This window comes from Amborella trichopoda, chromosome 11 (assembly GCF_054954075.1).
Source record: "Amborella trichopoda isolate Santa Cruz 75 chromosome 11, AtrichopodaSantaCruz75HAP2 v2.0, whole genome shotgun sequence".
Lineage (NCBI taxonomy): Eukaryota > Viridiplantae > Streptophyta > Magnoliopsida > Amborellales > Amborellaceae > Amborella > Amborella trichopoda.
Window position 1 is genome coordinate 38,636,841 of NC_142346.1, and position 11,416 is coordinate 38,648,256.

Below are 11,416 nucleotides of genomic sequence, written 5' to 3' on the forward strand. Positions count from 1 at the left end.
TTCATATCGTTATCCAGCTCCCGCGAACAAAAGCCGCGACCATAAAAGTACCCGTAACTTCATCTTTTATTACGTTTAGACCACTAGGGCTACCAAAAGTAGCAAACCCTATCTTGCTTTTCTCTCTCTAAGTTTTAGAGAGAGAAAGAGCTGGAGCTGAACTTTTAGAGAGAGAAAGAGAGAGCTACATGACCGCGAGCGTGTGCTGTACCCGCTAACAGTTATCGCACGTATAAAAAGAGAGGCCCCTACGGTTTAAGCCTTTCAGAGCGGAAAAGAAAAAAAACAGAGAGGAAGAAGGGCTCTGAGAGCTTCAATCTTAAGGTACGCATATTTCTCTCTCTTCTTTCTCTTTGCGAGTTGTTTTGTTTCTCGTTCTTTCTATTTGCGAGTTTTTTCTATTGAATCTGGTGGTTGTAGGTGTATTTGTGTTGTTTTTCTCTGTTTTTTGTGGTCTGTTCTTCGCACTCGTTTGCTGGTTTAGTTGAATATCTTTGTAGCTTACCTCCTTTTGGGTTTTGAGTGTTCAGATCCATTGATTTGAGGACCTTTGTAGGTTTTTTTATGCTGTTTTGGACAGCGTGTTGTGTTTTGGTTTTGTTTGGGGACTTGTTGATTCGTTCTCTTTTATTAGGGTTTTGGTTGCTGTTTTGGACTATTTTGTGTTGCTTGAGTATGTTTGGTGTTGTTTGTGGTTTGTAGTTGTTGGATAGATTGCAGTATGCTGTTTGATTTGTTTCTTATATTTGGAGATTGTTGCAGATGTTTTTTTATATACGAGTCATTCTGTTATTCCTTTGTATCAATCTTTCATTGATTTTATGTATTTTTTGGGAATAGATGGATCGGTACCAGAGGGTGGAGAAGCCAAGACCAGACACACCGATTAATGAGAATGAGATAAGGATAACAACTCAGGGGAGAATGCGCAACTACATCACCTATGCCACTAGCCTTCTTCAAGTATGTATTTGTTTATTTTTTTTTTCACTTATATTTTCATTAAGTTTGTGTCCTTGTTTTATGTTTGTTTCTGTCATGATTTTGATAATATTGTTAGAAATTGCATGTTTCTATGGGGGTTTTCAATGTATCATACCTCGTGTAAAAATTGGTGCTTTTTTATTTTTATTTTTGTTCCGTGTGCAATATGTTATCTCTTGATCCTTTTAAATGTGATATTCTGTGTTTATACTATAATGGTGTGAGAATAGGTTAAATGGATTGTCCACAAAGTAAGCCTGTGTGTTAGTTTATATTTTTTTCAATCATTGTATATTTCATTTATAGTCTGTTTCATTCCATTATGTATGTTCTGATATCAAGTAGATAGGGGTTATTTTCAGTTGACCTCTCCCTTTATGTAGATGCATCCAAAAGCAGTTTTCTCTGTATCATTGTACATTGGTGGAATGAGTGTGAACTTGCAATCCGGACCTCAAAACATGTGGCCTTTAGTGTAATATATTGTGCACCAATTTGAAGATTGTTCAATTACCTCGTTTTTGCTTTCAACTATCACTGCACTATTCAGGATTCAGGATTCTGTGTGATCAGTTGATGGCTAACTATATTGTTTTTCTTTGTAAAAAAAATTAATGCATTGTGCGGTAGTTGAATTTGTGAGAAAATCAGCTGTTTTTTTGTCTTTAAAAATAGCTAAAAGGGTCATTCTTGTTCGTTAAATTAGTTATATAGCTCAAAGAAGGAGATAATGTCCTCGTTTTGACATCTGTTAGGTATCTATAGTTGGTGCGAAAGTGCATATACTGTTGGTTTGTACTATTTAGCGTTTGCAATAAGATTAGGAGGGAATGGAAAATTTAAATGTCAAAAAAAAGAAGGTGGCATATGTCCTAGTAAATGCGCATATTAACTGTTGGATTGGGTGCCAAAAAGGATATGGTAATGGTAGCTTAAGAATTCACAGTTTGGGCCTGAGAAGGATAAGGTACAGTAACTTAAAAAAATACGGCGGATTGGAAATTTTGATTTATGCCACTGATGGCTATCATCAAGCTGACCGCAAATAATTGGGATAAGGCTTGGATGGTGATCACCGATGGCTAACAACAAAGGTTACCTCTTTGTTGGATGAGAAATAGCTAAAAAGCGGAAGATGCTGCGACATGGTTCTGAATTAGAGATTCTTCTCTGATGGTTTGGGTCTTTGGGATTGTGGAAGATGCTGCGACATGGTTCTGAATTAGAGCTTCTTCTCTGATGGTTTGGGTCTTTGGGATTGTGGATGATTTTGGTTGCTTCAGTGGTTAATGGATCTCTCTATTCTAGTGCTTCCCCTCATACTTTTTTGGGGCTGCATTGAACTGTTGATTAATGCAAAGGGTGGGAAGTTGGAATATTTGTTACATATATGAGAAGGAATAAAGGGTGGTGGCAGGGGATACATGCTATCCTCGCTGGCTGCTGTAATTTCTACATAGAGTTAGGCTATCTTGGAGATGCTATCGTCTGGACAGTTTGTTGTCCTTTCTTTGTGCAAAATTGTCATAAGCCTTTCCACTTGCAAATTAAAAACAGTTCTTCGTAGTATATCTATTTCTTATTGTTGGTGTGGAAGGGTATGGCCATATGATTTGGGAATGATTTGGGAAGTTTGATCTAATAAGAATGGTTTCTACTTTGTTGCGAATTATCAGTATCGTATTTTGAGTTTTCTAGGGTACTTTGGGACTGTTATTGAGGTTTTCTTGGTGTTAAAGAGGTATGAAAAGATAATTTGGTGGTTGTGCTTTGATGGGGGGGCTGGGGTTCTTGATAGAACATTCTGGAAAATGCCGACATGCATCCATTCACTGTTTCGCATCTGATTCTCCATGACACACAAGTTCATGGATCTTTGGAGGGAAGATTGATGTTCTTTTCTGGGTAAGGTCCTTGGTGAAAGAATACTGAAAGAGGTGGATTTTCATGTGAAAGGATTTCAGAGAGCAACAGTTTGAACGTGTAGCATGAGTTTTCCCCTCTGTCACTTTGCCTGAAACCCTGAGCCTTTCTGTTGTGGCAAAATGTGAATTGGACAGTTTGCTCTTTTTTGAGGGCTTCTTTTGGATATAGGAGATATTCTATTGTGCTCTTTTTGGTCGTGAGGATTGTCTGTTTCTTGTACACAGAAGGCACGACCGCTGATTGGATTCACGAATAATTTCTGTTTATTTAGTGATTGATGAGTCTATATGTTATTATATGGATCTGAAAACACTACCTGTTACTGCGAATGAATTTATTAGATGTCCTGGAGGGGGTTGATGCTTGGGGCAATGAGTAACACTGTCACTAGGCTACCTTTAGGACAGTCAGAATGGCTAATATGGGAGAAATGTCTTGAAGACTTCTGGATACACAAATGTATTGATGTACAAACACTTGATTGATATTTATCCTATTTGTTGAAACTTGTACAAGTGTTTATATATGATAAATTTTTTTAGTGGAATTGATTATTGTCTATTGTTATTTAACAATATATGTGGGATTCTAAAATGTTTGTATGCGTGAACAACTTATTAATAGTTGCTCCTATTTGATATTGTGTTACCATTATCTGTTCTCATTCAAATTTTTTATCAATATGTATCAAGCATTTCATTGCTATGATATGCTCCTTCAATTTATGTTCTGTGCTGCATCAGCAGTGTTGCAACTGCCACCTGTCTTAGTGAAGGCCTTGACCGTATTGATTGTGAGATTAAATGCATGACAGTAATAAGGATTGCAGTTGGGCAATAAATTGAACTTCGATCACATTATGCTTTATATCATGTTTGATTTTGGAATTTTTATTAGGAAAAGGGAGCCAATGAAATTGTCCTGAAGGCTATGGGAAGGGCTATCAACAAAACTGTGATGATTGCAGAATTGATCAAGGTAGGCTGGATGTGGATTGCTTTTGAACTTACTCTGAATATCCTATTGCTTCTTTCCCGATACAAATGTTGTGCATCTTCTCTTCTTCAATTGGCTTTGCCTATTACCATTTCCATGTAAATATTTTACTCCTGTTCATTTTTTTCCTTCCTCTTGTCTTCTTCCAGAGAAGGATTGTTGGTTTACATCAGAACACAGCAATTGGTTCAACTGACATAACGGACATGTGGGAGCCTTTGGAAGAAGGCCTTCTTCCGTAAGATGCTTGTGCATTGCTTTTACATTGTTTCGGTTTGTTAATGGTTTGTAAAGGGAGCTTCATTATAATTTGTACAACACATTTTCCTTTCTTTCCAGACTTGAAACTACAAGACATGTATCAATGATCACGATTACTCTGTCTAAGAAGGAGCTCGACACATCCTCAACTGGGTAAGAAAGATTAATTTTTTTCTGATAAATGTATGATTGATGATAGTCTATCTATCTTTTATTGATATATATATATATATATATAAAGAAGAAGATGATAGTGTATCTAGTTTGACAGTTACATGGTAGCTCGACACATCCTCAACTGGGTAAGAAAGATCAATTTTTTTTTGATAAATATATGATTGATGATAGTCTATCTATATTTTATTGATATATAAAAAAAGAAGAAGATGATAGTGTATCTAGTTTGACAGTTACATGGTAGCAAGAAAAGTATGTGATGCATCTGCATTTCTGTAAGTTTTTATTGGGCTTTATTTTATATGACTAATTGGATGAAGCATGTTTGTTGCTTACCTTTTTCAATATTTTTTTTCATTAAGCAGTTGTCTTTGGTGAACTCATTGATTTTAGTGCATGTTCATGAATGTTTTTTTACTATAGAATTGGATTGGAGTTTTATCGGCGGATTTAGTTCATTTTTATTCCCAATCTTTCTCTTAGTTCAACTTTTAAATAGGTTTTTGTATGTCAAGATGATCATTTAAAGTTGGGCACGTGTTTTACATCTTTTCACGTGTACTCAGATGCAGATATGTGAGCTGTAGTTTATAGTTGAAATCCATATTTCTCTTATCGTTGCCTATCTCATTTTTTTCCAAAACAGGTAGAGACCTGTTATCCCCACTGCTCTTCCCCCCCATAAAACAACTTTCATTTTTTTGGAGGATCTCACATTTTCCTGGTTACTGTGTTCTGCAAAAGTTGTTTTGGTTCTATTTATAAGTGGAATATTTCTCTTGTTCTCCTTGTATTTATGAGTATTCATTATCAACCTAATGATTGCCTGTTGGAAAAAAATGCTATGACCTGGTGATGGGATTGTTTTCAACACCTGAATTTCTTGTGGAATTGTTGCAGGGGTAAACCCCCCTTGGAGGTTACTGCATTGGGTTTTACAAGTTGCAAGCTTCTTACTGAACCAATAGATTAGGATGATATAGGGACCTTGCAAACTTTATTTTCTTTTTCAATTTAGTGGAAGAGGCATTCCATGAATGTTTTCTAGTCGTTAGGCAATGCTGCTTACCATGTGACCCTCCCTATTTAACTTGTATAAACTTCAAAGAGTGCCTCTAAAGGAATACATCTTAAGTGATTTGCTCTTCGTATCTTGATATCTGCTGGTGAAGTAGTTTTAAGTTCTAAACCTGGCCCTTTTCCATTCCACCTCATTATCATTTACTCTTGGGATGACTCCCAAGACTACTCGACATTGGAACTCTTGGGTGTCTTCTGACTTTATAGTGGCTTATGCACCCAATGGAAAATTTTCCACCCCTAGTAGTTACTGGTAAGCATTTTGATGTGGTTGAATTGAGGCGAGAAAACATTCATTAGCCCGTTCTAGGTGTGCTGGAGTTTCCTTGGCGACATGTTAGAGATTAAAATATCATCATCGTCATCAACATCGTTCGAGCCTTATCCCAATTATTTGGGTTTGGCTACACAAATCCTGTTCTGCCATTCTGCTCTATCAAGGGCTATATCCTCAATCAGACCATAAGTTGCCATATCTTTTCTCACTACTTTCATCGATGTCCTTTGAGCCTTCTTTTTACCCTTTTAAAGACCCTTCTTAACCAGTGTTGTTCTAGGTCGATGCTACCCCCTTAAGTTCCCTCAAATGTAAGAGATTATATTCATCACTGTAAATTTCTGAATATGTCTATATACGTACAATGCCAGATTGACTACCTGGGGAGACCTCTGCTGCCCTTTTTTGGAGACTGCTGGGAATTTCATGGACTTGTTACTCCTTTCGGTCAAATTGTTCTGTAGTTCTTTTTTTTTGTTTTCTTTCATCATCGTTAACAAGCAACATAGAAAATGACAGAATGAGCCGGTGGTCATGAATTCTGCAGTGACTCTGCTTGCCTTTTTTTTTTTTCTTCCCTTTTTTGTCTTGATTTATGGTGTTTGAAACTTCTTTTATTTGTTGGTTTGATTGTTAATTTGGAATCCATGGTCTCATCTATGCAAATTAGCCATAAGAAAGGTATACTATGTCAATTATTTAGAAAGAATGCATACCGAATCGTTAGATGCCAGTGCTGATTCATGGAAAGTTACATGGCATGCAACCTCACGAGGTCGAGAAGACTCATTGGGTTTCAAGGAGTTCTATCCTTCCATCTAGTGTCATTGCAAGAGAAACCTGCAATCACCTTTTCCCTTATTTCCAATTCTATAGTTCATCACATTCAAGTTTTGCATATGATAAATTTGCCTTTATAGCTACACTCGTAGTATACCTATGATGCATATTTGGTGCAATACATGGGGGTCATTCACTATCTGTTCTCAATACAGTGCCATCATGCTGCCTAAATATCTGCAATGTCTGTATGATTAAAAAGCAGGCTATTCACTTTGTTCCGTCCCTGCATGTTGGGTGCTTTTTGCCAATGTGTGTGGTATGCTATACGTCATACGCATGTAAACACCTTTGCCTGGGCAATCTTGTGCTAGCTTGGAGCTCCAAGTTTCACAGATTGGTAACTATATGTTAATGGAACCTTAAGCCCTAGCCTCTGATGGAAACTGCTGGTGTCCAATGATAACTTGTCACAGTCATGATGGTGCTGCCTTGATGGATGCATTTTGATCATTTTTGTGGTGATATGCTCAATAAAAGTTTTGTTAACATATACATACGATATTTCCATGTACAGTTCATGTTTCTGATTGACTGATTGTTATGTGCTCTTCATGCCATACTTGGTGCTCTAATATCCATATTTTTCTTGTTGCAGATATCAATCACCATTACCGGCAGATCAGGTGAAACCATGGAATGAATTTGACTATGAAGGAGGTAAGCAAATTTCTTGTGAAGTCTCATCCCTCTTCCTCTGTATGTTATTAGGTGCAGAGTTTTTTTCCTAGTAAACCCTGTTATATATTTTTGTCTACTGCATTTCAGAGGGTTCACCTGGTTTAAGGGGCAGAGGACGTGGAGGGCGTGGAAGGGGCAGGCCCAGAGGTAAATCGTTATTTTATGCCTGGACAGTTCTGGAACTATGCTGTATGATAACAATGTTACTTTTTTATTCAGTAAATGACCTTGTACCTTGCGTATCCAACTGTGGTCCTCATATTTGTATAAGTGAAAAACATTTGATGTCTTCTTACTAATCTAAATAAATAAATAAATATATATATATATATATATATATATATATATATTTATTTATTTATTAATTTTCTCAAACCTATCCTGTTCTAAATGTAAGCTCCGTGGATTCATGTCAAACAACAAAAGGGCTCACACTGTTTCATGGGTGAGCACTGAAAATGAAATTTTGGGTTCTGACTACACAAAGAAGAAAAAACAGACTGACCAAGAAACCCTCCCTCTACCCCCCCAGATCCAACATCATCCCTTCCCCCAAGGCACCATCAAATGCAATTTTGATGGGAGTTCTGCTGGAAATGTGGGCCCAGCAGAGTTCGGAAAGTGAGCATAAGGGTGAGGCAGTTCTCACTTACTCTGATCCTGCAGGGTCAGTTCACTCCAATGAGCTGAAGTTACAGCTTTACTTGGAGGTTTCATCTTTTAGATTCAAGATGGACCTCATTCATTATGGAATGGGATTCTTGACATGGGCAAAGGGAAAGCGTTCCCTATCTTGGCAACTGGCTCATTTCTTTATAAATTTTTTGAAAGATGTATTGGTTTATGGAACCGAAGTTGTTCTTAAAACTGTCTTTTGAAATGGGGATTAAAAACGGATTAAAAACTTAATGTATTGGTTTTATTAACATCAGATTTTTTGTTAATTTATAGTTATTGTTTATTTTAAAGCTTAGTATTTAAGAGCATGTTGTGATTCAGTTATGTCTTTTTTTGCAGGGAACATGAATGGGGTGGGTGAATACAATGGAGATGGAGGTTGGGAAGGTGGTCGTGGTTATGGTCGAGGTCGAGGCCGTGGAAGGGGCCGCCCATTCCGTGGGCATGGACGTGGCTATGGTGGTGGAGAAATGCAGCAAGAGGCAGGCGGTTACAATGACTTCGGTGGACCAGATGCACCACCTGCACAAGGGCGAGGTAAGGGTGCCCTTTTACATTCATGATGAGCATATTCCAAAAGAGATTGTGTTATGGTTGAATTTTAAGTAGCTTTTTACTCTTTCTTATTATATGAGATTTTTGGTGTATTTCTACCCTAGTTAGAAATGGTCATGGTTCTCCATACAGATGGTCCACTTAATCGTGAAATTCAATTGACCAAGAGCTGTTGATCTTCATAATTAATGACTTGTATTTCCTCTCTTTTTTTTTCTCTCTTTGTTTTTGGCATAGAGGGTATGCTATGTTTATTGTTTTTGAGTAATGGTTAATTAGTATCATCATATTTTGTTTTTTAGACATTGCCATGATTCTGAGTTTCCACACAATGCTCTTGATATCTTGGGAGATGAGACTCAAGACACTTGGGTTTGAGCAGGTCCTAAATTGGAACATGAGATTTGCTCTTTGATTGCATGTGTAACTTTGGCTTAGCAGAGGTTAAATTGATCTATTATGGGTGTTGGTGTGTAATGCATGGTATGGAAGGCTTATTTTGGTGGTTATTTGAAAAATGGGTACTTGTGTGGTTAAATAGCATGCCCAGGTTGTTACTTTGCCTTTTGCATTTTCTGGATTGCTACTACTGAAAAGTTGCTGCTAGACTTCAACTATGAATTGTGCATGTGTGTTTAGTCAAAAAACAAGCTTCATGGATATGCTAAGTTATGAAAATTGAGACTTTATGAACTTCTCGAAATGGATGTATTGGTGACTTACACACAAAATCAATCACAGAATATGCTGTATTCTGAAAAATTGGAGTGTTACACCACCTAATTAAAAACAGATGTAGTTTGCCTTGCACACTCCATAAACACAAGTGAAAAGGCTGGAATGTAAAAACACACCTCTCACATGGAGGGTGGGAGGGTCGGGAAGGGTTATGGGTCTTTGGAATTTTTTGTCTGCTTTCCCAAATTTCGGCATGTTAAAAATAATCAACTCGTGAAAGTCATTTGTCTACGTGCGTGCATTTACTATGGCGGGGATTTTTTGTTGCTATGTTCAAGTAGAGTTGCTGTGTTTTTCAAAGCTTGCCATGCGAACGCATCATAGTTGTTGGAGGCGGGAGCAGGTTTTGGAGTGGGTTCGGCTTGGGGAAAGAATATCTGGCAGGTTAAGGTTATGGGTGCAAAGAAAATGTTGAGCAGGAAAACAAGTTACAATATAAGGTGATTAGCATCTAGGTTTAGATAGTTGGCTAGCACCTCTCGAACTGTCCAGTGTAAACGATGAACGGCTGGGTTCCGCTCCTCTCATAACACTTAAATGTCTACTGTTTATATCGGATTATGGGTAAGTTGCTAGCGACCTTTGGAAAGCTCGAATGCTTGCATCATACACTTTCCTGTTTTATGACATGTATATACATTAAAGAAATGCAGGCCCTTTAGACACGATATGTCCCTATAATATCTAGTGGGGGATTAGAGTGGAGTTCTAAGTGGCACAAATGACTTCTATTGTTGTATTTCGACAAAAAGGTTGGGCAGAATTGTTCTAAGTCCTCTAAGGTGTCAGGTACATGTGTCTGTGTGTCAATATGTGCCCAGAACCTTGGAAATCTGTGTCCACGTTGCCAACACACCTGATACAGGTCTTATATTCTAGAATTCATAATGTGTATAGATTCTATAGAATCTGTAACATGTGTGTTTTTGTGGATGTGTGAGAGAGTTCTGACTGATATTTATGGTGGGTTGTGCAGGGCGTGGTCGTGGCAGGGGAAGGGGCCGTGGGCGGGGAGGACGTGGTGATTATAGATCAGATGGGCCGATCCAGGCAGCAGCTGCAGGAGCGGAGGCCGGTTAAAGCTACTTGATTGTGTATCAGGGTAAGGGAACAGTTCAGCTTAGAAAAACATAATTGGGATGCCTGCTCTGCTCGTGCAAGTGTTTTGTGGGAAGTTCTTTTAGAAAAGCAAAAAAGAAAAAGACTACAATAGATAGTGTCTATGTATTGTTCTTTTCTGTTGGAGAGCCGTCGCTGTTGCATGGAGGTGGCAGCGGCTGTGTTTTTGTAGGTAGGGCGCTTCGTGATTTATTTTTATTAACATACATCAAAATTGTAAAATTTAGTTTTCTTTTTGTTGTTGGAGAATAATAGAGCAGTACATTCTTTTATTCATTATGAGACCTTCTAGACTTCTATTTTGTTGCTACTAACCTGTAGGGTTGATTGTTCATCTTTAACCTGTGGGGTTGATTGTTCATTTGTTGTATATGTTGTTTTTCACCTTTTTGTTTTCGATTTGGAAGCCTATGCTTTATGCTTCGTGTTTTATTTGCACAAATGAATTTAAGTGGTGCCTTTCATTGTTTGTTGCTCCTTCTATATCCTCTTTAAAAGTGCGACGATTGGTTGTTTCGAGTCTTTTGAGTTCTGGCACTTGGCAAATTGCATTGAAGGATTTGGGTGGATAATCTAGGACTTCTGTTTTAAGAATTGAAGTTTGAAGGCTAGTAATCTCTTCCTTGGTAAAGAATGCCAAGAATACCTGAGCATCAATTATGGGAGTTTAGTTTTGGATGAGAAAAATTGGGCCATTATTTCTCTCTGTTGAAAAACTTTGGGGATATTTTTGGGAGTGTTGAATGTGCAATAAATTGTTTAAGTACTGGAAGGATGCACGGCTTGAAATCCTGCCGGGGTTATTCTATGGGTGAACCCGATGAGGTTTACTTGGGAGTCAAGAATGAATCTTGGCAGCCAAAGCGAATTTTACCTTAGTTGAACCGTTACCAAGTTGCCCCAAGTTCTGGCTCCATTGAAGGGTTGTATCTTATTTGGGGGCTTCTCAAGTTCTTGTGGAAGGGAACACGTCAATGAGTGGAGGGAAGTTTCTGTAGTTATTTACATCACTTTTAAGTATGGATCCTCCTGGCAAAACAGAGAGGCGACTGAAACTTTTGAGGGAATACAATTGGGATCGGATTGTTGTGCTCATCGTATTCC

At 37.9% G+C, this 11,416-nt stretch overlaps 1 protein-coding gene across 1 annotated transcript; it reads left to right on the top strand.

Annotated features, from left to right (window-relative positions):
* Positions 1 to 266: 266 nt before the first annotated feature.
* Positions 267 to 10,609, top strand: LOC18436852 (uncharacterized). The gene is made up of 9 exons (XM_006847074.4): positions 267 to 324; positions 841 to 963; positions 3,808 to 3,888; positions 4,056 to 4,144; positions 4,246 to 4,320; positions 7,140 to 7,201; positions 7,310 to 7,369; positions 8,240 to 8,437; positions 10,170 to 10,609. Exons 2-9 carry the CDS (start codon positions 841 to 843, stop codon positions 10,271 to 10,273), a joined length of 792 nt encoding a protein of 263 aa, XP_006847137.1. The 5' UTR covers positions 267 to 324; the 3' UTR covers positions 10,274 to 10,609.
* Positions 10,610 to 11,416: the final 807 nt, after the last annotated feature.